Source organism: Aulonocara stuartgranti (genome assembly GCF_965226115.1).
Source record: "Aulonocara stuartgranti genome assembly, chromosome: 3".
NCBI classification, from domain to species: Eukaryota; Metazoa; Chordata; class Actinopteri; order Cichliformes; family Cichlidae; genus Aulonocara; species Aulonocara stuartgranti.
The window spans coordinates 27,306,239-27,329,679 of NC_138941.1; the positions used below are offsets into that span (position 1 = coordinate 27,306,239).

The window sequence follows — 23,441 nt, forward strand, 5'->3', positions numbered from 1 at the left end:
TAAGGAGATATGACGATTCGAATATGCCTCTCATTACAGAAATCCAGCGGTGATTTTGAACAAGCTCTCCATTCACTTTATATGGAGAGTTTTCTGACCTTGTGTTAGTCTGAGGAGATTTGCAAAAATTCTATAAATCCCACAACAATGATGGTGACATTTTCTGAAAGCCAGCAAAAATACCTACGTTTTGATGTATAATTTGTGGAAGTTGAGTGAAAATTGAGCAAGTAGCAGGAAGTTGTTCGGACATGAAGTGAAAATTGCAAAACCTTCAGTGGCACACTGGAAGCCAAGAGCATAGCAACCATAACAACACATGTATTTTGTGAAAAATCACAATTTTGCAACTCAAAACTTTAAGAGGCATAAAAGTAAAACAGTAGAAGATTTGAAAAAGCTGAATCATACCTGAATAGCCAAATAATTTGTGAACATTTTAAAATTTGAATGGTTGTTCTAGGTGAAAATATGAGGAAGTAGTTAAGTTTCAAAAACAGGCAAAATTTAGCAGAATTGCAGAAGTTTCCCATTCATTTCAATGGGACAAATTAAAGGAAAAAAGCTTAATATTTTAAAAAGTATAATAGTTAAAAATAGCAAAAATCGTAGCAGGAATTAGCAAAAATAGCTGAATAGTTTAAAGTTTGAACGGTGAAAATAGCACAAAAATTGTGGAAGTAGTTAAACGGCGAAAAGTGTACGGAAACACCCGGAATAATAATAATAACTAGAAAAATTTGCATTTCCTGCGAAAATGCAGTGTGGATGCTTAAAGCTGAAGCTGTATGCAAAAAGTAGCTGAAAAAGCTGAAAAGTTGCAGAAATTGTAAAAACTTTGCAGAAGCAAAGGAACTTTGCTAAAATGGAATAACTTAGCAGAACTGCAATCACTTAGAGGAAACTGTAAAGCTGAAGCTGTCTGCTGAAAATAGTTGAAAATAGCTGAAGAAGCTGAAGAAATCAAAGTCAGTGTTTAAAAAGTTGTTGAAATTTTAATAACTTTGCAGAAGAACATCAAGTTAGCAAAAATGTAATAACTTAGCAGAAATGCAATAACTTAGAAGAAACATAACAATTCAGCAGAAATGTTGTAGTTTACCAGAAGCTACAACTTAGCAGAAATGTAATAATTTATTAAAAAATTAATAACTTGGCAGAAATATTACAACTTACCAGAACTGCTATAATTTTGCAGAAATGTAATTATTAGGAAAAAAATGTATACAGATAACAGCTGAAAACGATGACGTAACCTCAAAGTTACTTGTTTAACTGTGAAAAATGACCAGAAACATTCGAAAAGAAAGAAAACCAATTCAATTCAATTTATATAGCAACAAATCACAACAAAAGTCGCCTTAAGGCGCTTCATAGATACAGAGAAAAACCCAACAATCATATGACATATGACCCCCTATGAGCAAGCACTTTGGCGACAGTGGGAAGGAAAAACTCCCTTTTAACAGGAAGAAACCTCCAGCAGAACCAGGCTCAGGGAGGGGCGGCCATCTGCTGCGACCGGTTGGGGTGAGAGAAGGAAGACAGGAATACCAGCCAGCAGATAAACTGATGTGAAACAAAACCAAGGTAAAATTGTAGAATTTACACAGTTGGTGAAAGGTAAAAATGGCAACAAAAAACCCCCAAACAAACAAACAAAAAAAAAAAACAAACAACATTTAGTTAATAAGTGCACAAGATGATTCGATGATAAATATGGTACCAATCTACAAAATACTGTCGAAATGAAGTCCACATTGTGATATATTTCAGGTGTGGAGAGTCACAGAGCTAAACAATCGATGTGCATATTTAAAGAATCAAATAAAGAACATTGTTGTGGAATAAATTACAGTGAATAATAATCACTGCCCTGCGTTAGAGAGTGACTTATGATGATGTATTAATTGGCTTAACTTTACCTCTAACAGCTTTTCACATAGTGCTGTGACCAGGGTGAAATCCATCATAAAGTAACTGTAAACAGTAGAACCATTAGCATGAATGTTATGGTTCTACTCTGATCAAAACTCAAGTCAGCTGTGTGACCTGATATAAAATGATAAAGAGGAACACATATAAATGACCTTTATGAACTTTTCAAAATGACTTTATATGTCTGACCCATTATCTATATATATTAGAGCAGATGTGGAAAACCACTGTTAGACCTACTCTATACTAACACAAACACAGTCAAAAATTCATTGCTAGTGTGACATGTGGTCCTTTTTGCCTTTGACCAATGATATGCTGGTTACTTGGACCAGTTTAGTATTTGCTGTCACAGAGGAATGTTAACCATAAATCCAAAAGACAAAACTGAAAAAATATGTTAATTGCAAACATGTTTTTGCTTAGTAAAAGGATTGAAATTACATGGAAACTGTCACCTTAAAGCCTCATTGTAAATATCATCACAAACAGATGTTTTCCACACGGTTAACAAAGCTCCACCACATCCAATCACTGCATATAAATCTAAAAGAAAACAACAACAAATAAAATGTAATTAACACAAGTGAAGTCTAAGGAGCTTGGAAAGAAAAGCGTCTGGACTTCTTTGAGTTCCTTGAAGACGTTTCACCTCTCATCCGAGAAGCTTCTTCAGTTCTAAGGGTCAATGGTGGAGAGTCCCAGATTTAAACCCAGTGGGAGTTTCCCCCCAAAGAGGGACAAAGAACCCCCTGATGATCCTCTACCTAATCACATGAGCCAAGGTGTGAAAGTGGGTGTGGGTCCCAATCAGCCAGGGTTTCGGGTGAGCTCATTGTGAAACCTGGCCCCACCCTATCATGTGATTTCCTGAGGTCAGGAAATCACCCACGCCCACTCCCAGGATGTGAGTGGACGTTACGGTGTCTGGGGAGGGAACTCAAAACTGGATTATAGATGGCTGACAGTTGGTGTCGTAAACCACCGCCTCTGTTCAAAGATGGTCGCTCACAGTGGACGTAAATGGCTTCTTTCACTCCTCCATCTGTCCAAAATGTGAACATTGGCATCCTCAAAGAGTGACCTTTGTCCTTTAGATGCAGATGAACTGCTGAGTCTTGTCCCGTGGAGGTGGCTCTTCTATGTTGTGCCATGCGCTGGTGAAGTGGCTGTTTGGTCTCTCCGATGTAGAAGTCTGGGCATTCCTCGCTGCACTGTACAGCGTACACCACATTGTTAAGTTTGTGTTTAGGAGTTTTGTCTTTCGGGTGAACCAGTTTCTGTCTGAGTGTGTTACTGGGTCTGAAGTACACTGGGATGTCGTATTTGGAGAAAACTCTCCTGAGTTTTTCTGATACACCGGCTACATAGGGGATGACAATGTTGTTGTGTCTGTCTTTCTTATCCTCCCTCGCTGGTGTCTGATGTTCTTTTCTGTGAAGCTGGAATGCAGGCACACTGGACGAGCTTGTTCTAAAAAATACAGAAAAAGGAACATTTTATTTGTGTTAAGGCCTAAAAACTACAAATAAGTTATACAATGAACAATATTGAAATACCTTATAGGTGCTGCAGGCCACATAACCAGAATCCAGAGCAATCTCACACTCGCATGATGGTGAGGAAAGACATGAGCTCTGCAGGGAGGTTTGAATGTCTCAGTTGGGACACTGAAGAACTTAGAAGACAGCAATACCTGCACAGAGAGACAGAGTAGAAAAAGCATAGATATGTAATCTATAATGTGAATTAAAACTCAAAAAGTGTCAACAAGTATAATCATTTGAGTGTGGAATTATTTATGCAATAAACAGGATTTTAATTAATTAATTGAATTAAAAACACTGACATTTTTTTAAAAATCAAAGATAAAGAATCATACCTCTCTGCTCTGAGGATCACTGAGCATCTCTGACAGGAAATACAGTTTCCTCAGTATGAGTCATCATTGATGGTCTCAGAGGTTGTAGTGTGCCAGCATGATGATGGTCTCCAGATCAGGCAGGAGGTCAGGTGATGGGTGTGTCATCTTCTCCATTGAAGACACACTGGTATGGCAGTTCATAACACAGCAGTCTCCTTGTGGCATGTAGTTATCTGTGCAGTCCACCACTGATGGATCAGGTTTGGCTCAGCAGTTTATGAAGATGGTGTTAAGATGTTGTTGTTTCAGCTGAGGATGGTGAAGTTTGAAGGTTTTGCCACAAAGGAGACTGTGCCGTGGCTGAAAAAATATATCTAACAAAACACGTGCTTTTAACACCACCCACCCAGCTCAGCCCCGAAGTGTCTATGTAATGCTGGTATGGGGTGTCGGTTACTAAGTCTAATTAGTACATGGGGGATGACAATGTTGTTGCATCTGTCTTTCTTATCCTCCCTCGCTGGTATCTGATGTTCTTTTCTGTGCATCTTTGCTGACTTTATAAACGCCCAATTAGGACAGCCACATGTTTTAAGTGCTTCATTTACATGTTTGTGTTCCTTCTTTTTCCCTTCAGGCTTAGAGGGAACATGTTCTGCCCGGGGGGGTGTCCTAATTACTCCAAGTTTGTGTTCCAGAGGGTGATGGGAGTCAAAGAGGAGGTACTGGTCCGTGTGTGTGGGCTTCCAATAAACTTCAATGTTGAGGTTGCCGTTCTCTTCAATGTGCACAGCACAGTCCAGGAAAAGCAAACAGTCGTCCTTTGTGTCTTCCCTGGTGAACTTGATGTTTTTATCCACGGCGTAATGTGCGCAGTGAAGGATTCCACTTCTTGAGTTTTGATTTTGACCCAGGTGTCGTCTACATATCTGTACCAGTGGCTGGGTACTCTCCCTTTAAAAGAGCCAAGAGCCTTCCTTTCCACTTCCTCCATGCAAAGGTTGGCTACAATAGGTGACACGGGGGAGCCCATGGCACAGCCATGTTTTTGTCTGTAGAAACCCTCGTTGTATTTGAAATATGTAGTGGTAAGGCAGAGGTCTAACAGTGTGCAAATCTGATCGGGTGTGAAGTTGGTCCTGTCTTCCAAGGAGCTGTCTTCTTGTAGTCGTTTTCTGACAGTCTCCACGGCCTCCGTAGTGGGTATGCAAGTAAAGAGAGAGACTACATCAAAGGACACCATGAGAACCTTCACAGACATAACACAAGAGAAGACTTTTGATTTAATAACTAAGCTTAAAATAAATGTTACCTTTGAATATTTGTGGGAAAAATCTGATGCTACCCCAAGAATACAAAGCCACACTGGAAATGATGACAGGCTTGCAGCCCTCTGTCTTCCTGGATGAAGTGCCTGATCAGTAGCAGTGAGTTGACAGAAGTCAGTGTCTGTAAGAGTGGTCAAACACTGATACTCTGTCCACTTGCGTAGAGTCTAAGAAGCTGGAATGCAGGCACACTGGACGAGCTTGTTCTAAAAAATACAGAAAAAGGAACATTTTATTTGTCTGTACAAACCCTAAAAACTACAAATAAGTTATACAATGAACAATATTGAAATACCTTATAGGTGCTGTGGGCCACATAACCAGAATCCAGAGCAATCTCACACTCGCATGATGGTGAGGAAAGACATGAGCTCTGCAATGAGGTTTGAATGTCTCAGTTGGGACACTGAAGAACTCAGAAGACAGCAATACCTGCACAGAGAGACAGAGTAGAAAAAGCATAGATTTGTAATCCATAATGTCAATTAAAACTCAAAAAGTGTCAACAAGTATAATCATTTGAGTGTGGAATTATTTATGCAATAAACAGGATTTTAATTAATTAATTGAATTAAAAACACTGACATTTTTTTTTATCAAAGATAAAGAATGATACCTCTCTCTGCTCTGAGGATCACTGAGCATCTCTGACAGGAAATACAGTTTCCTCAGTATGAGTCATCATTGATGGTCTCAGAGGTGTGTAGTGTGGTAGCATGATGATGGTCTCCAGATCAGGCAGGAGGTCAGGTGATGAGTGTGTCATCTTCTCCATTGAAGACACACTGGTATGGCAATTCATAACACAGCAGTCTCCTTGTGGCATGTAGTTATCTGTGCAGTCCAGCACTGATGGATCAGGTTTGGCTCAGCAGTTCATGAAGATGGTGTCTGAAAAAATATATCTAACAAAACACGTGCTTATAACACCACCCACCCAGCTCAGCCCCCAAGTGTCTATGTAATGCTGGTATGGGGTGTCGGTTACTAAGTCTAATTAGTGCATCAGAAAGCGGGGGCTACACCTAAAGCCCACACTTTTTGATGTCTTTGTTTATTAGCAGCTTTTTCCAGCTGCTCAGAGAATTCTGACTTGGCCTTTATCCACCCAAACCCAAACCCACCCGGATAAAGGCCAAGTCAAACTCACACACCATACCAGCATTACATAGACACTTGGGGGCTGATCTGGGTGGGTGGTGTTAAACTGTAGTCGGGAACTTTCAGAAAACTATCCATTTACTTCTAAATCAGTTTTTATACATATTCTGTAAGCTGTACTAATGTTTTTCTCTACATAATGTATCATTATAGACATCTCTGGTAGCCTAAAGATAGTTTATAACTTTTGACATTTTTTACCTGTAAAACATGATAAGCAAAAACTCATTCATCACAAAAACTTTTGATTCTACAAAAGCTACTATAATCAAGAAAATATAATTGTCTGTATTTATTCATGTGAGCCATAATAAATACCTGCATTTATGTGGGATTTATTTATTTACTATTTCATATTTTAAAGCCCTTGGAGGGGAAGATCTCGTTTGTTGAGCTACATACGTCACAGTAAAAAGATTTAGTCATTTAAAACATGAGAATAAAAGAAATGATGTTGGTTTAATAAATGTTGCAGCACATTTCAGATCAGAGGTGCATGATAGCAGATGTTCTCTGCTCTGCATGAAGTTCAGCAATGATTTGGTGAAATGATTAATAACATTGCAATAAGAAAGGGTCTTCTTACAGACAGAGTAGGGAAGACAATTTTTTCAATGAAAAATATTTTTCATGCTCTACAATCAGTAAACTCTGTAACAAACATGATCTGTAATTGTTTCAAAACTCACCAGACGACTTCATGATTGGCTCGAGGACAGGACACAAAACACAGGGTTGTGGTAACTGTAATATGATCTCAGAACACCTGAATATAGACATTTCTGTGGCTGAGAAATAAAAATGAGGTCAAGCAGGGTGTTCTTGTCTGTAGTGCCAGAAGTGATCAGCTGTGAATACCCTCTCGACTGAAACTGCTCCAGAATCTGTTTTCTTCCACTCTGCAACTGGTTCTCATTAAAATCTCCACACACAATTATTGGGTGACAGTCCATTATTTCAAGTGAATCTAAAAGACTTACCAGGTTTTGCATGAATGGTGTCAAACTGTAGTCAGGGGGTCTGTACACAACAGCAATGAGTGCAGGGAATGGAGCCTGAACCTTCAACACTAAAAACTCAAGATCAGTGACATTATGCAGATACTGTTTTACCTGAACCTGAAAATGATTCCTCAAATACACAACAACTCCCCCACCACTTCTGCTGGCCATGTGAGGAAAGTTTGTGTAGGACACATGTCTGTTGCGTTTGAACATGGTGTAGCCATCCAAATGAAGACTGTCTGCAACAAAGGAGCCTTGAAGGTGAGACTCAGTGAGACACAAAACATCTGCTAAACACATTTCATGATGACTCTTGATGTCACTGATGTGAGATGGCAAACCCTCTGTATTGTGATGGATCAGTGTAAGAGTGTCAAGTCTGCTGGCTGTTTCTCTGACCTGAAGAAGAGGCATCATTTCCTCAACACTGGCTTGTCTCATGGTTTGGAGCGCTGCAGTTACCTCGGGATTGGCGTAAATCTTTTTCTCATCCAAGTCCTGCAAATAGAGTCCACTGAGAGACGTCACCCTGCTGAGAGCAACGTAAGCCATACCTGGTTCAAAAATGTTCTTCATTGAAACTACAGCTGTCTGTGTTGTAAGACCCTGAGTTTTGTGAATTGTGCAAGCGAATGCTAGCTTTACAGGAAACTGTCTGCGTACTGCTCCTTTAAACTTCAGACTCTCCTCTGCTCTCTCAATGTAAACCAGATCATCAGAAGCTGCATTAGCACTGCGGTTGTGTCTCATAGGCTGCCGGTTGTCCATCCTGAGCCCCAGTTTAATTATGTGTCCATCATTTTCAGATCTCACCACCTTTACCAGTATACCAAAAGCACCGTTGACCAAACCGTTTAGTGTGTCCAAGTTTCTGGTCAGCATGACTTGAGCTCCTTCAGCAACATTCAGAGTGTCAGGTAAATCATTTCTCCCACCTGTAAATGGTTTGTCTCTTCGTTCCATTCTGCCTGTACATTTATCCTTCTGGAAATCGTCTGCATTGATGATTATGATGTTTGAATGAAGCTTCTTCAGGGTATCTGTGTTGTGGGATTCCACATTCTTGTTGGTGGCATAAATGTGTAAGACCTCAGTTGGACATTCTTCTGGTGCAGTCACAGCCTGTGACAACAAATCTCTGTCGCACTGAGAAAGCTCATCTGTCTTTTCTTTGACTCTAATCCTGTTCAGCATCTCTGCAAAGGCCACATCATCTTTCTGACGCATGATCTCGGTTAGAGTGATCATCTGAAAATGTTCCTGCCATAGGTCAATCTGTTCTGGATCGTAAACGCAGAGAGGTTTAGACTGTCGCACTGGTGGCAGCTGGTAAAAATCTCCAACAGCTAAAACTGACATTCCACCAAAAGGTCTCTGAGTGCCTTTGATTTGTTTCAGTCTTGCATCCACATAAGCAAAAAGGGGTTTTGAAACCATTGAAATCTCATCAATAACAATAATTTCAGCATTCATCAGCTCAGATCTGACTTCATCCAGTTGGTTACCAAGTCCTTGAATGGGTGGTTTCAGACTCCTGGGTAGTTTCAGTAGAGAATGTAATGTAGAGCCATTGATAGAAAAAGCTGCTGTACCGGTAAATGAAGTCAGTAAAACAGTTGGATTTGATATGTCAGCTTCTTCTGCATTAGCAGGCAGTCTGCTCAGGATCTTTGATGCTTCAGAGTGAATACACTTAATCAGGTGTGACTTTCCAGTTCCTGCACCACCATTGATATAGAAGAAAAATGGATCTGGGTTCAAACCACAAACTCGCTGAATACACCAGTCTCTTATGGCATAGAACACGCAGGCCTGCTTCTGGTTCAGATTCTGATACATTACACGTACCACGGCTGGATCTACTGCAGGTTGTTCTCTGATGGCTCTGATCTCTGTTACAGCATCAGACTGACGACTGTAGTCGGGGACATTCTCCTGTTCGTTCTCATCATCAGAATGTCTCTCAGGAAGATTCTCATCGCATTGCAGCCTCACAACTTCAGATTCAGGAGCAAGATTACACCATTCATCAATCACAACATCCCTATTTTGTTCAAACTCTTCCAGTGCACTCTCAATATCCTCAGAGTTCTTCTCATACTTGTCTTTATTTCTTTTCACAACCCTTTTCACAGACTCACTGTGGTCTGAACATGGAAGTCGTACAAAACCTGAGTTGTAGAAGGACTGATAGGTTTGGAACCCTTGTGGTTTCAGTTCCTGCTCTGATCTGTGTGGAAGGTAAAGTCTCAACAGTCGACCATAATATTGCTCAGGATCTTTTTCCTGTGAACAGTGGTAATATCTGATTATAGCTGGTTTATCATTCTTTCGCCTTTGTACAAATCCAAGCTGGTTTAGAAGAGGAAGCACATCTTTTCCTTCATTTGGACCACTCACCAACCTGCACAAGGCAGCAAAATCAGCCAGTGACATTTCCTCATATTCTGGGGTCTCAGGTCTGCATTTGTATTTATCACTCAAACTTGTCATCCAAATATTACAACTGTCGTGTGTTGTGCTTTCCAGGAAGCTCATGGGCCGACTCATTTTTACTGGGTTATCATCTGTTGGTACAAATACAACACTGCGGGAACATTTTTTCATTTTTAGGCCACAGACTCGAGTCACACACTCCTGTGCGCTGATTTCTCTCTTTTTTGAGTAAGCCTGCATCACAGCTCTCATTTCATCACACTCATTGACGGTGTTCTTATCAGAGTTGTCAATAACTGTCTTCAGGTATTCAGAGAGGCCAGATTCTTTCTTTGTTATATATTTACAGAGGTATTCTATACATGAATAGGCATTCAAAATGAATGAGACATCTAAATTAGAGTTCCAGGCTTCAAGCAGGTCTGGGTTGTAATTGTTGATCCAACACTCATTTGGGTCACGTTTCAGAATCAGAGCTGTTTTCTTGTTTATGTCTTGGAGGCATTGTTCATACTCATTCATTGTCAAGTTGCATCGTGACAGAATCTGCTCTATGGTGAGGGAAGCAGCTTCAGGTTCCTTCAGCAGGTTCAACAAAGGTCTGAGTTTGGCTTTTGCAGCTTCAGTGTCTGAATCCTCATCCTGTCTCACAATCATTGTTCTTGTGGCTGGTGGTTTGGGAAACCCAAATCTACAACCAGAGTTCACACTCTTAAAGCATGTCTTTGTGTGGTTTTTGCTGTGCTTTTGTAGCTCAGTGACTTTTTTGTGCAGTTCAGGTTGTTTTTCTGGATCAGGGAGTTGAGCTGAGATGTATCTGTCAACAAAGTCACAGACAGTTTGGTCGTCATCCACATCTGCTTCTACCTTTTCTCGAATCCACAGCAACATGTGTATATGTGGACTACCTCTGTGCTGGAACTCAACTCTGTAAAAGTAATCAATGATCTCACCAAGGGGCTGTGCAGGAGAAAAAAGCAAATCTCTGAACAAAGCCTCAACACGCTTATCAAACATTCGCATGGTGGTTACTGGATTTGATCTTAGAATTTCACACTTTTCTGACCAGTCCAGGGCTTCAAAATCAACCTCTTCACCTTGCTGTCTCTTTATTGCTTGAATCACTTCAGGCCATCTCATCTCAGCAGCAGAGAAAGTGACAAAGAACTGAGGTGTTCCTATTTGGCGAACCATGCTGAATAGATCTCTGGTAGTTTTCTGCCAGTAAGCTGGAGTTCCTCTGAGTGGCTGCATAAATCTGATTGCATCTTTATTTCTTACCAGCTTCTCTACTTCTGTCTTACTTTGTAACATTCCTGATGTGATTTTGCGTCCATCTTTCGTCATAGTTTTACCTTTCCTTAGCTGTATTGTCATGCTGGAATTAGCCAAGTGTATTTCAGTGACAAACTGTGAGAAAAACAGGTAATTTGTGTCTTTAGCAAATCTTGCATCAATGTTGAAAAGCCTTGACTTGAAGTATGCACTCGGTGTGAGCTTGAGACGTCTCATTTCATCCAGTGTATTCTGACCAGTAGGAAACTGCACAGGAAATGCCATGGCTTCCAAATGAGGAGTTCTGAAGAAGCTAACAGGATTGTTTCTTTCTGCAGGAGCCACACAATATGTGTTATCAGTGAAACAGAGAATCTCTTCTGAAATGTCAACAGGCTGCAGACAACTTTCTAGAGCAAAACCTCCATTGTTCAAATCACTTTCTGGTTCATCTGGATTTTGTTCCTCTGGTTGTTCATCACAAGATTGCATATTAATATCTTGGTCACTTTGAGACTCACTTTCACACAAAAGGGCATCTTTTTCATAGTTGTCAATTTCCATTAAATCTGCTTCATTATAATCATCACTTGCCATGCTGGCTTCATCACTGCTGTCATCATCAGGTAACGTTGGATCACAAAGCAATGCATCATCTCTGATAACAATATCTGTGTACTGTGGATGAATTTGTTTCAGTTTACGCAGAGCTTGAATGAGTTTAGACCAGGTGACAGTCTGGAACAGCTGATGGCCTTTGTAGCACAGTCGTCTTTTCAATTTCACCCTCATGATCTGTGATTGGCTTCTGATCCTCGGTAAAGAGTCAACTGTTTGTTGGACTTCAGATGGTACACACACCACATTACCACGTATGAGTCTCTGTCTCCCCTTTGGAAGAGGAATAATCTTAGCAAATGGTATGCATTTGGCAATCAGATGTCTCTCCAGAATGTTGAGATCACAAAGTTCAGCTGGAATATCCTGCAGTTCTAAACCATTAACAGCAGCAAGCCTGGGCATGCATCCACTTTTGAGGGAACTGTGACACGTGTGACAGATATACTCTTTTTTTCTCTCAACAGGAAAGCTGCAGTGATCATGACATGCTTCATCACACACATGAACATATTTACCAGTTAGACACTGATGAGCTACAGTCTGGTGTTTTGAGTAATTTTGTCTTTTGCAGATTTTCACCTGATTAGGAAAAGAAGCTTTTAGACAAACAGTACAAACATAAGATGGTGCTGACTTAATGTTTGATCTGAAACGAGATATGGCCTCATTCATTAAAGTGTTCTCTGGATGACTCTGTAAACTCTCAGCTGGTCGATGCATCTGGCGATATTTCCGTTTTATATTCATTGCACATCTGATATTATGCATCTGTCTGAAAGAAAAACCGTTCCAATATTTTACTCTCATTCGTTCTCTCATATTGTCCTTGTGTTGTTGCTGAAATTGTTTCTCTTCTCCATACCGCTTAGTCATGTAAAATCGTTTTTTCTTTTTAAATTCTTCGCTTTCTTTATATAGGTTATATACATATGACCTCATGTAAGCTTTATGTTTTTCTCTGAATCCAGCACAAGTTCTGTATATTCTTCTTATACGTTCCTTCTGCTTATCTCTGAATATGGGAGACTCTCTATATGTTCTTGTTACACGTTCCTTCTGCTTTTCTCTGAATATGGGAGACTCTCTATATGTTCTTGTTACACGTTCCTTCTGCTTATCTCTGAATATGGAAGACTCTCTATATTTTCTTGTTATACGTTCCTTCTGCTTATCTCTGAATAGGGGATTGTCTTTATATGTCCTTATGACACGTTCTCTTTTTCTATCTCTAATTTCAGCACTTTCTCTATACATCTTTCTCAAATGTTCTTTCTTTTTCTCCTTATAGGTAGCATTTAATTTATACAGTTCATTTCTGTACAGAATCCTTTTCTGTCTGTGATCAGGATCATCAGACTTCCGAGCTGAGTTTTTTTTCTTTGCCTTGAAGCTTTCATCAAACCTGTACATCTGCCTTTCTTTCGTCTTCTGATTTTCCTTTCTCTGTGGTAGCTTTTGTTGGGTCAATAATCTTCTCCTCATTTTTTGCCTTTCATGTTTACTATATTTCAGCAGTTTATCTGAGAGTCCCTCTGTTGTCATAGTTGAACTGGAGGCACTGTTTGAATCATTCTGAGGAATAGAATCTGGTGTTACCTGAGTTTCTCTCACAGAGGATGCAGAGGTTTCCTTTTCAAAATAATCAGAAGGATGATGGTTTTTTCTGGGAGCAGCTGTCTCATTTGAAGAATCAACTCTGGATGACATTACTTCACTGGTTAAATCTTTGGTCACAGGTTTCCGTGTCTGCTCAGTGTATATTTCAGAGTTTAATTCATGAACACGTTCATTTAAAGCTGGTGCTGGTGCACTTGTAGCTGTTTGTCTGTATTCGGTGGTTTGATTAGCATCTCTTTGGTCAGCAGCGTTTTCACTGTGAAACTCGATGGGCTGTAGCTCATAAGTGCAGCTTGGTGCGATGCTGAACATTCTGTACAAACGTTTGATCCTGTCAATCATGTCATTAAGACGTGTGAATTTCAACATAACTGCAGTTCCACCACTTACACTTAGCGACAATGGCATACCAGTAGACTTACGTGGGTGAGGGTCAAAATATGCATATTCACCTGAATTCAGCCTGCTAACAGCGATGACTGTTCCTCCCATGACTAGCAAAGCATAGCGAACGTCTGAAGCCAAACACTGTAATCCCTGTTCAAGGCTCGGAAAGTGATCTGTACCATCAAATGTGCCGTAATGAGCAAACTGAGACATGTCGACTTGATACTCGTGTCTGCGGCTGGTAACAACTGAGGGAAGTTCATCGCAGGCTAGAAACACGCTGTTCACAAACCTCAGTCTGGCATCTGAATAGACAGCATGGCCTTTGTCCAACACACGGTTTAGATCTGCTCTGGTAATAAATTCATCCTCATGTAAGAATGACAGGAAAACCAAGCTGTTAGCCATGCATTGCTGATTCCGGTACTTTCCATACCTAGGAGCGGCCTGGCTTCGGGAAGCACAGACGCTACTCACTCGTGGACTTTCACTGTTTGTAACCTGTACATGAGACTGTCCTGGAGCTTGTCCATCATGCTGTTTGTGTACAGTTAGCTGGGGTTCAGTCTGGATTACCTGCATAACTTCAGGCTCTGGGACAGACACTGAGGGAACACTTCTCTTTACCACATCTGCATAAGATACTTTGGCTGTCTCTCCATCATGCTGTGTTTGTACAGTTAGCTGGGGTTCAGTCTGGATTACCTGCATAACTTCAGACTCTGGGACAGACACTGAGGGAACACCTTTCTTTACCACATCTGCATAAGACACTGTGGCTGTCTGAACACTGCTCTGCACTTCTGTGCTGGGAAAAGCTGAAACACACACCTTTACCTGCTCACTGCTCTGAGAAACATTCACCTGTTCTTTCTGCTTTTGCCATCTAAGCTTTAGGGACTTTGACCTTTGACCTTTTCTTGGCATTTTGCTGAAGTACAATCTGGAGCTTATATGTGGTTATACACAAATATAAACAAAACTGAACCTTGAAACACAGAAAAACGTACAACTCCTCAAGTTACTGTTAAATCTGAGAAATGTACTATTATACTGTAAAATGTTTTTATGAATATATGAATAGATGTTAAAAAGCTGATTTGTACTCCAAATTCAAAATAAAGGAAATTCAAAGTTCTCTGGAAACAATTTGGTCCGTTTTATTGTAGCTCTTAGAAACTGTATAATTTTACTTATATTTTTTTTAACCAGACTGGTAAATAATTACAACTTCTATAAAATGATATGCAGAATAAATCTCAACAATCAACAGGCTATAATAAAAGTCTTAGCTCTTAGGGGAGTTTATGTAAATCTTTCAGATATCTAAAATTGAAATCAAATATATGGAGCTGTGGTGGTGTGGTGATAAGATGACAGGTGATGAGGATTCTTCAGCTGGATTTTCTGCAGCAGTCAGGAAACAGGAAGTCTGGGTCCTCAGGCACTTCTCGATGACAATACTAACTGAATACTTACACTGAGTGACAAAATGGGTTTGTCCTTAAATAATAGTACTATAAACTTGCAGTCAAATGTTATAGCCAATGAAACAGACTAACAGACTGGATCTAATTTATTATTTATCTGAATGTATGTATTACAAAATAACCAGATTATCTTATTACAAGTAAACTTATAAAGAGGTGATATTTTATACAATTGATCAAAGTAAGCCAAACTAGAAGTGTTAATTCCAAAGTGTAATGCAAAATTAAAATGACAAATGTAGGGCTGTGTAAGTAGTTTCTACTATAAGTTCCACTGTACTGTAATTCTACTACTGTATATTCAACTTGTAATTTCCAGCAAAATGACTGAATGTGAGAGAGCTTAATGACAGGAAAGAAAGAGCAGTGAGAGCAGAGATCTCTCAGAATTCTGTAACAGATAGATCAAGTTCTGGTAACTTGGATTTCTGAAAATTGGATTCTGAAAGGATTCTCAAAACTTGGATTCTCAAATTAGATAGAGCAGTAGAGATAGAGGGATACAAGATGGAATGGCTTTCAAATTAGAGCGGTAGAGATAGAGGGATACAAGATAGAATGGCTTTCAAATTAGATAGAGCAGTAGAGATAGAGGGATACAAGATAGAATGGCTTTCAAATTAGATAGAGTTGGGAGAGTGATAGGATAGACAGAATTGCTTATAATGATAGAGAGAGAGGATCTTCTGCAGCAGGTCACCTGTAAGACACAAAAGGCATGGAATTAGTCATATTTCCAACATGCTTGGATTTACCATATTCTTCAGACTATATGGCACACCTAAAACCCTGTCATTTTCTCAAAAACATACAATGTGCCTAGTGTATCGATTCTGGTTATGCTTACTGACCTAGAACGGGATTTCTGTGGTACACAGCGCTCAAAATTCTGTCAAATATTTTAGTAATACTTTGGTAAGCTACAAAGCTGCGCTGCTTGATGTATTGTCAGAGCATTATGGCTACCATAGTCAGGACCCTCGTAGAGTAATTTGTACGGTGCTTCAACATAACATTATGGTGTGTGTACAAGGACCTGGCACGTGCTAAGAGACATGCTTATGAAGCAGATTTCAACCTGATCAACCCATGAAGAGTTTGATGGATTTGTAGATGAGGAATGAACTGAAAAAGTGAGTGTATTGGTCTGTATTTTATGTGTTACAACTGAACAGTGTTGAGAGTTGTTGTGAATGACTTGAATAAAGTTTGACTTATCTGACTGTTTGTTTGGCTTAATCTGCCTTAAAAACAGAATTGTTTATTGACGTTATGCCTTATAATTTCAAAAATACAGTACATGTAGGGCTTTAAATACTAAAGACTTCTACAGTAAATTATTGGAGTGAACAGAATGACAATGTTTAACAAATGATGGTGGAACTGTTATAAGGACATTTTTACGTTCTATTAAAACAATAAACTAAGTCTATAAACTCAAACCAAGACGTGCTGCTACAGTAACTTACTGTAAATATTATATGGTCCAAATAAACCCGCACACTGAGGTTACAGCAGAGTTTCAGGCCTCCTGCTTTAAATACTTTATATCCATTAAACTCAAAATTATTTATTGACTGGCCAAAAAGAACACAAACCTTCTCACATTTGCCTAAAAACATCTTGATGATCAGCAAGAGCTGTGAAATGATTTCAAAACACTATTTTGGACCTTAATTAAGACAATTGAAATTCAAACAGCAGTCGCTTTCTAAAATATCGGATTTGTGCCGTTCACACTGTCATACCATGATACCATCACTGATACCAACATGACAAAAAAATCTGATTTGATGCGCTTTCGCCTGCAGTGTGAACTGCACTCAGGCCAGTCACTCAGGAAAAATACTTCTAGCGTTTTGACTTCATGCTAATTCATAAGTGGAATGAGAGAGACAATAAAAATCGATAGCTGTGGTGCTCTTAAGTGTTTAAGGTACCACCTATACTCACACTTAAATCCACAAACATAAGGAGAAATCAAACAACTGCATAAAGATGTCTCTGACATTTAACTATGTTTGGACTTGATAAGCCATCAAAAATTAAAATCAGACATTAATGGGCTATTAAACTTCATTGACATTTTCTGGGGCAGTCAGTGGTCCTGTGTGGGGGCTTTGCTGCTACAGATTCTAAATCCTGACTATTTGTCTTTTCCCATGAGTGAATGGCAAGATAACACAAATAGCCAAACTACTGTAAGTAAATTACTAAACATTACCATTACTGTCTACTTACCAGCAAAGGCAAAGCCAAAGAGCTGTTCACTCTGTGTAACAAAAGACAAAGAACAAAAATACAGGCTCAGACAACTCCAATCAGCATTAGACAGCAACAACTCTCCTCTGTTTTCTTTTTCCGCACCCTAATAAAGATGATCATCTTCATAAAAGGTAATATGTAGTTTTATCCATTTGCAATAAGCCACACAAGTTTCTGAGTCATGTAATGCTCCAAAATTTAGGTTCAGTTACATAAGAGAGTAGAGATCGTAACCAATGATTTGCTTCACCTACTACTACACACTTTATCAAATGGTGATGTCACAATTTAAAAGTAGGCAACAATCACAAATGATAGCTTGTATGGAATGTTTGTAGGCTTTGACATTTGAGGTGGCCTGCATTCAAATTCTATTAACACAATTAAAAAAAAAAACACACTATAAACTTACACCAAGACGTGCTGCTACAGTAACTTACTGTAAATATTATATGGTCCAACAAAACCAACACACTGAGGTTAGAGCAGACAGTTTCAAGCCACTCTGTATGTATTTTGGCAAAATGAGAAATTTGGAGACAGCTAGTTTCTACACAGCAGTTTCTACATATTTCAGTCACATTTGGGGCATGTTTGATACACAGCAATAAGCACTACACTAAATCTATGATAAACTTATCATAGCTGATATTAAGGCCTAATTAGCAAAATTTAGTATGATGGTAATTTCTTTGTAGATCATTTCATGATAAAAAGAACAGAAGTGAGTGCTGTATCTGAGCTGTTGCATGTAAGATCTTTGCTGGACATTCCCACATTTCTTAAACAAACAAACATGACTTTCAGACAGTTCATCTTTTGTAAATTAAGCCAGGATTATTTTCAAAAAAACAGCCTTGATAAAAATATCAGGCCACTATAAAATGTCTTATGTTTATGTTTTCATCCCACCTATACTTTGCAAGTCATTATGACAAATTACAAAAAGCAGTTTCTAGGCAGTGATTTAAGGGAAGAAGCTTTTGAAATCCACAATGCCCTACCACCAGTGGTCTCAAACTCTGGTCCTTAAGGCCTGGTGTCCAGAAACTTTTCTATGTGTCCCTGTTGCAACACACCTGAATAACATTAGTAGGTCATTAGCAAAACTCTACAGAACCTGACTGCATGCTGAGGTGGTAATTCAGGAATTTGATTCATGTTATAGCAGCTCATGAGTGAATGAACATGATGCAATGAAAGTACTTTTAGAAGTACATTTTTCCAAACACTTAAATTACTTACATTTGAGTAGTCTTAGGGGATGCCACTTCAGCACACAGTCAAATTCTATACTCTCACTAATGACCTACAAATGTTATTCAGGTGTTTTGTAACAGGGACACGTGGAAAAGCTTCAGGACACCGGCCCTTGAAGAGTGGAGTTTGAGACCCCTGCCCTATGTGAATATTTAATCGTCCCTAAACTGCCAGTCGTGAGCTGCTCTAATGTGAAACAAACACATATAGTTCTGTAAAAGTTTACAAATAGATTTCTAAGGATTTGGAGACCCCAGAAAACAAAAACCCTCCCAGATATTGTAGCTGAACAGGCAAAAACAAGTTGCCTAATAATATCTCGATGATAACCAACAGCTGTGCTGACGAACTGCACTAAACTGAATCATCTATAGTGAGAGAAAAATACCAGCATTAAAGTCAAACATGGTGCTGTTACTGTGATGTCCCAGAGTTCCTTTACTACTTCAGGACCATCAACTCATCAGGTCCTGGGCTTAAGTTTAATCACACTTAGGATCTGAAGCACACAAGCAAGTCCAATTGAATGAATGAAACAAAACACTTGGTATAAACTAATCAGTCTGGACTTTAATGAAATTAAGATACGTGGTATGACTTGAAAACCCTATATTGGGCCTTAATTACGACTTTTTTCTTTTCTTGCCTGCCCTGTTTGGATCTAATTAAGACAATTCTGAAATTGTAGTGGACCAAAATCAACCAGTGATGTAAACCAGTCATTACCAGTTACTGTAAATGCTTGATGGTAATTGTTGCTATCAGGGCATCCACAGCTGGGTATTAGAGACCAACATGTTTTTACATTAGACCAGGTTGTTCTGGTTCAAAAATGAAATCATCACTTTAAAACTGCTTTTTGTATTTATCCAGGTCATCCTTGTTAGATGATTTGAAACGTGAAAAAAGCATAAACAAAATAAATCTGCAAAGAAGAAAGACCTTTCTCAGCACTGTACCGCAGACAAAACCTATACTTACCAGACTTGCGACGATCAGATCAGTATCCTAGAGAAAGGAAACAACACATCAGATCACTGTTTAATGACTTACACTGTTGAACCTCTTCGCACACAATCCAATTTACTGTGACATGAAATAACTAGTAAAATCCTCAATTTCTTCAAGCCTTTATGAACTCACTGTAGTCTGAAGAGGACAAACTTCAGTTACAGAGTCTCACATGGTGATAACATGTGTAATAAAGGCATGCATACTACAGAAGTGCAAAGAAGAGGCACCAATATTTGTTGGTACAGATTATGGCTTTTTAGCTCCATCATTTTCTATCACAAGTCAGTGCTTAATAAAGTGTGGAAAAACCACAACTGTTAGAATCAACGGAAAACCTCATCAGGTTTTAGTTCTGATCTGAATATGTAAATCCTAAAATACATGTAAATTTTGACATGTCATAGTAACAACAGTGGCACACCATTTTTGCAATTACAAAAATTATAATAAAGAGTCCTTCCATTGTACCTGTTGGCAGGAATCTTTTTGTATTTTGCAATATTTCCCTTTTGTATAAAATTTTCAAACACATTGTATCGAGCAAATTATTAAGAAACTAATTTAAACTTAGTGTACATAAATTACACACAGGCTTTAACATACACAACATTGCCTACTCACAACTCTGGTTCTCTTAGTCTTTTATTATTGCTTAAATGTTTAAATGCTTTTTTGTATTTATTCATATCATCCCTGTTAGATGATTTGAAACATGTGACAAAAAAGCATGAACAAAATAAATCTGCAAGGAAGAAAGACTTTTCCCAGCACTGTACCTCAGACAAAATGAACTCACTTTAGTCTAAAGAGGGCAAAATTTAATTGCAGAGTCTCAAATGGCCTTAACATGTGTAATAAAAACAATAATTACTACAGAAACGCTTTGATAAGCCTTTAAAATTAAAATTAGACATAAATGGCCTATTAAACTTCAGGGACATTTTTAGGGACACTCACAGGTCTAGTGGGGAGGCTTACTGCTTATAAAACCTAAATGTGTTTTTGCCCATGAGCAAATGGCAAGATATCACAAAAAGCCAAACTATTGTATGTAAATTGCTAAACATGTTACACAATCCCAGTTTCATATTGCTTCAGTTACAATCACTGTTTACTTACCAGCAAAGGCAAAACCAAGCTTCTATTTCACTCTGTGTAACAAAAGACAAAGAGCAAAAATACAGGATCAGAAAACTCAAATTAGCATCAATACTGCATCACTCTCTGTTGTCAAAAAGATTCACTAAACTTCTTTGTTTACTACAGCTGGAATACAAACAACAACTCTCCTCTGTTTTCTTTGGTCTACCTCTCAGTTAAGATTGCAAAACACTCATACATGAAAAACTGCACGATATATTTTTAAGGCTTTAATATTTGAGGTGGTCTGCATTCAAATTCTACTTCCTAAAATATTATTAACTGCACATAGTATCATAGTAAATATACTGTATTTTTAAAATAAATATCTATGTACCATACTAATAATAATATACTGCCATATTTTATTTATGTGAAGGTGGGCTGTTGTTTATTTCATTAATTTTCCACAAAGTGAGAATTTAAACTGTGCAGCAGATTTAGGTTGGCACAAACAAGCCTTTGTTAAACAGTTCTTAAAAATTAAAGTCTACATATTAGGAGTTCTTATTATTCTTGGGCTATGTCCACACGTACACAGGTACTTTTGAAAATGGAGATTTTTCTATGCGTTTGCGGTCACTGAAAACGGAGATTTCTAAAAACGCTTGCCAGGATATCTTTTGAAAACTCCATTTTTGCATTTATGTGTGGACATGGAAACGGAGAAAACGCAGCGCCTTTTTTGACGTCACACTGTGCGCCACGTTATTGTTTCGGTGAAATGCATTTCTACAATACTGTTACTGTTAATTGTTCTCTCTGCAGTGTTTAAATGCTTACACACACAGTTACTGTCCCTCCACACATATGACTCGGTTCTGCTTCTATGCCCCATCTTTGTTTGCCATTTCCCACCGAGGTTTCTAGACTTCTGATTGGCCAACATTTCTACACGGTTAAGAATATAGCGCCACCTGCTGCTTTGGCATGTTCCTAGCAGTGTTCTCCTTCATTTCTGCATTTATGTGTGGACGGGATCGTTTTTTAAAACGGAAACGGAAAATCTCCGTTTTCAAAAATACCGGTGTATGTGGGGACATAGCCTATGATTAATCCTCAGTTCCCCCCCCCCCCCCCCCTCCTTTGTCTTAATTAACCCACAAGACCTGCACACACGCGACTCTTTTTCTCCCGTGTTCGGTCAGAGGCGGTAAAATGGCTCCTTTGATCTTGCCGACAGCTGACACTGAATCTAAGATGGCGGTTGGTTAAAAACTTTACAGCATAAAGAATGAGGCTGTTTTAACCAACTGATTTGTGAAGAGAACTAACTGCACCTTATGTAACAGACTGACAAACACACCAAATGTAATTAATAAAACAACACGATAACCGTGGTTCACAGTCAAATTTTCATTTCACACTGGGCTCAAAGGAGCGCTAGGCATTAGCATCGGGTTGTTAGCTCATCACACTCCTTTTACATACAAAAATGACAAAGTTTCACTAGGAAAAATCAACCACTGTGTTACTCTAATATGAGTTATACCTCGGTTGGCTTTATAAATCACTAAAAGAACTCGTTAAATTGCACAAACAGAGTATAAACATTTAGGAGAAAAGAAGAGAAGCAGAGCAGCGGCACTCACCCAGAGCGGACTCAACGAAGTGTGCGGAAAAGCGGATGTCCGGCAGTCAGGTAAAAGATGAGGCGTTCACAGTAGTAGGAAATTCCAGTATTACACACAATGGGCATTGTAAACATCAAAAATGTAGGTGATTTTAAATATTCTATACAATATTTATTTGCTAAAGAAAATACTCGCAGAACTTTAATTCTATAAGTTGAATAAATATTATTAGAAGGCTCTACTCCTGAACACCAACACCAAAGAGCTGAGTTCACCAGACCTGAAAAAAAAAACCCAACCAGTCCAGGACAGTCAGTCTGCAAAGATGTTTTAAAGACAAAAAAAAAGTATATACATATATATATATATACATATACATATATATACATATACATATATACATATATATACATATATATATATATATATACATATATATATATATATATACACATATATATATATACACATATATATATATACACATATATATATACACATATATATATATATATATATATATATATATATATATATATATATATATATATATATATATATATATATATATTAGGGCTGAACGATTATGGAAAATAATCTAATTGCGATTTTTTGCCCCAATATTGCGATTGCGATGCGATATGCGATTATTTTTTAAGGTCTTTGTCTTCTGTATTATTAAACAAAGACAAGCAATACATCATATAGTATGGCCAATACTATATTACATTAATTTTAAACTGTTCTTTCCTGGAAGACAGACCTCTGTTATGATGACATGAGGTGATGCATGAATTGATGACTGACATTTTTATTTAACTTCTTCAATCACAACAGTATATTTGAACATACACAATAGTTTATTTTTAGCTTACAAACATCTGAGCATAAAGTGCTGACAAGGAACCCTGGTGTAAACATTAAAATGAAAGTCAGTACAATGTGCAGATTGCAGAAATATACATTAAAAAAAAATCAGTGGCTTTACCACACTCAGTTTTTCGACATCTGTGAACTACTAGACAGTCATTCAATTAAAAAATAATATTAAATAAATAAAACTAATA

The 23,441-nt window shown here is 38.4% G+C and overlaps 1 protein-coding gene across 16 annotated transcripts; it reads right to left on the minus strand.

The window, feature by feature from the left end:
• Window positions 1-1,117: 1,117 nt before the first annotated feature.
• On the minus strand, window positions 1,118-22,410 carry LOC309702967 (uncharacterized protein). 16 transcript variants are annotated; one of them, XR_014275804.1, is made up of 11 exons: window positions 22,393-22,410; window positions 20,780-20,811; window positions 19,628-19,654; window positions 17,363-17,393; window positions 14,496-15,821; window positions 5,747-7,793; window positions 5,426-5,562; window positions 5,115-5,336; window positions 3,821-5,026; window positions 3,498-3,634; window positions 1,118-3,411 (listed from the first exon to the last, which is right to left on the minus strand). XR_014275804.1 is itself a non-coding variant. In XM_082527656.1 (8 exons), the coding sequence occupies exons 6-8, from the start codon at window positions 3,845-3,847 to the stop codon at window positions 2,823-2,825; spliced, it is 753 nt and encodes a 250-aa protein (XP_082383782.1). In that variant the 5' UTR covers window positions 3,848-5,026; window positions 5,115-5,336; window positions 5,426-5,562; window positions 5,747-7,793; window positions 13,697-13,804; window positions 13,924-14,481; the 3' UTR covers window positions 1,118-2,822. The 16 variants fall into 16 exon arrangements, 4 of the variants coding, with proteins under 4 accessions (XP_082383782.1, XP_082383783.1, XP_082383781.1 ...); XR_014275806.1 differs by lacking the exon at window positions 22,393-22,410 and adding an exon at window positions 22,293-22,307; XR_014275807.1 differs by lacking the exon at window positions 22,393-22,410 and adding an exon at window positions 21,910-21,924.
• Between the last annotated feature and the right edge of the window lie 1,031 nt (window positions 22,411-23,441).

Bases quoted from the DNA above. Each gene is read 5' to 3' on its own strand.
- LOC309702967 (XM_082527657.1), bottom strand. From the start codon at position 3,847: ATGCTCAGTGATCCTCAGAGCAGAGAG. The intron at 3,635-3,820 runs GTATGATTCTTT...CTCTCTGTGCAG, and splicing joins GTGATCCTCAGAGCAGAGAG to GTATTGCTGTCTTCTAAGTT. The intron at 3,412-3,497 runs GTATTTCAATAT...TGTATTTTTTAG, and splicing joins TGGCCTGCAGCACCTATAAG to AACAAGCTCGTCCAGTGTGC.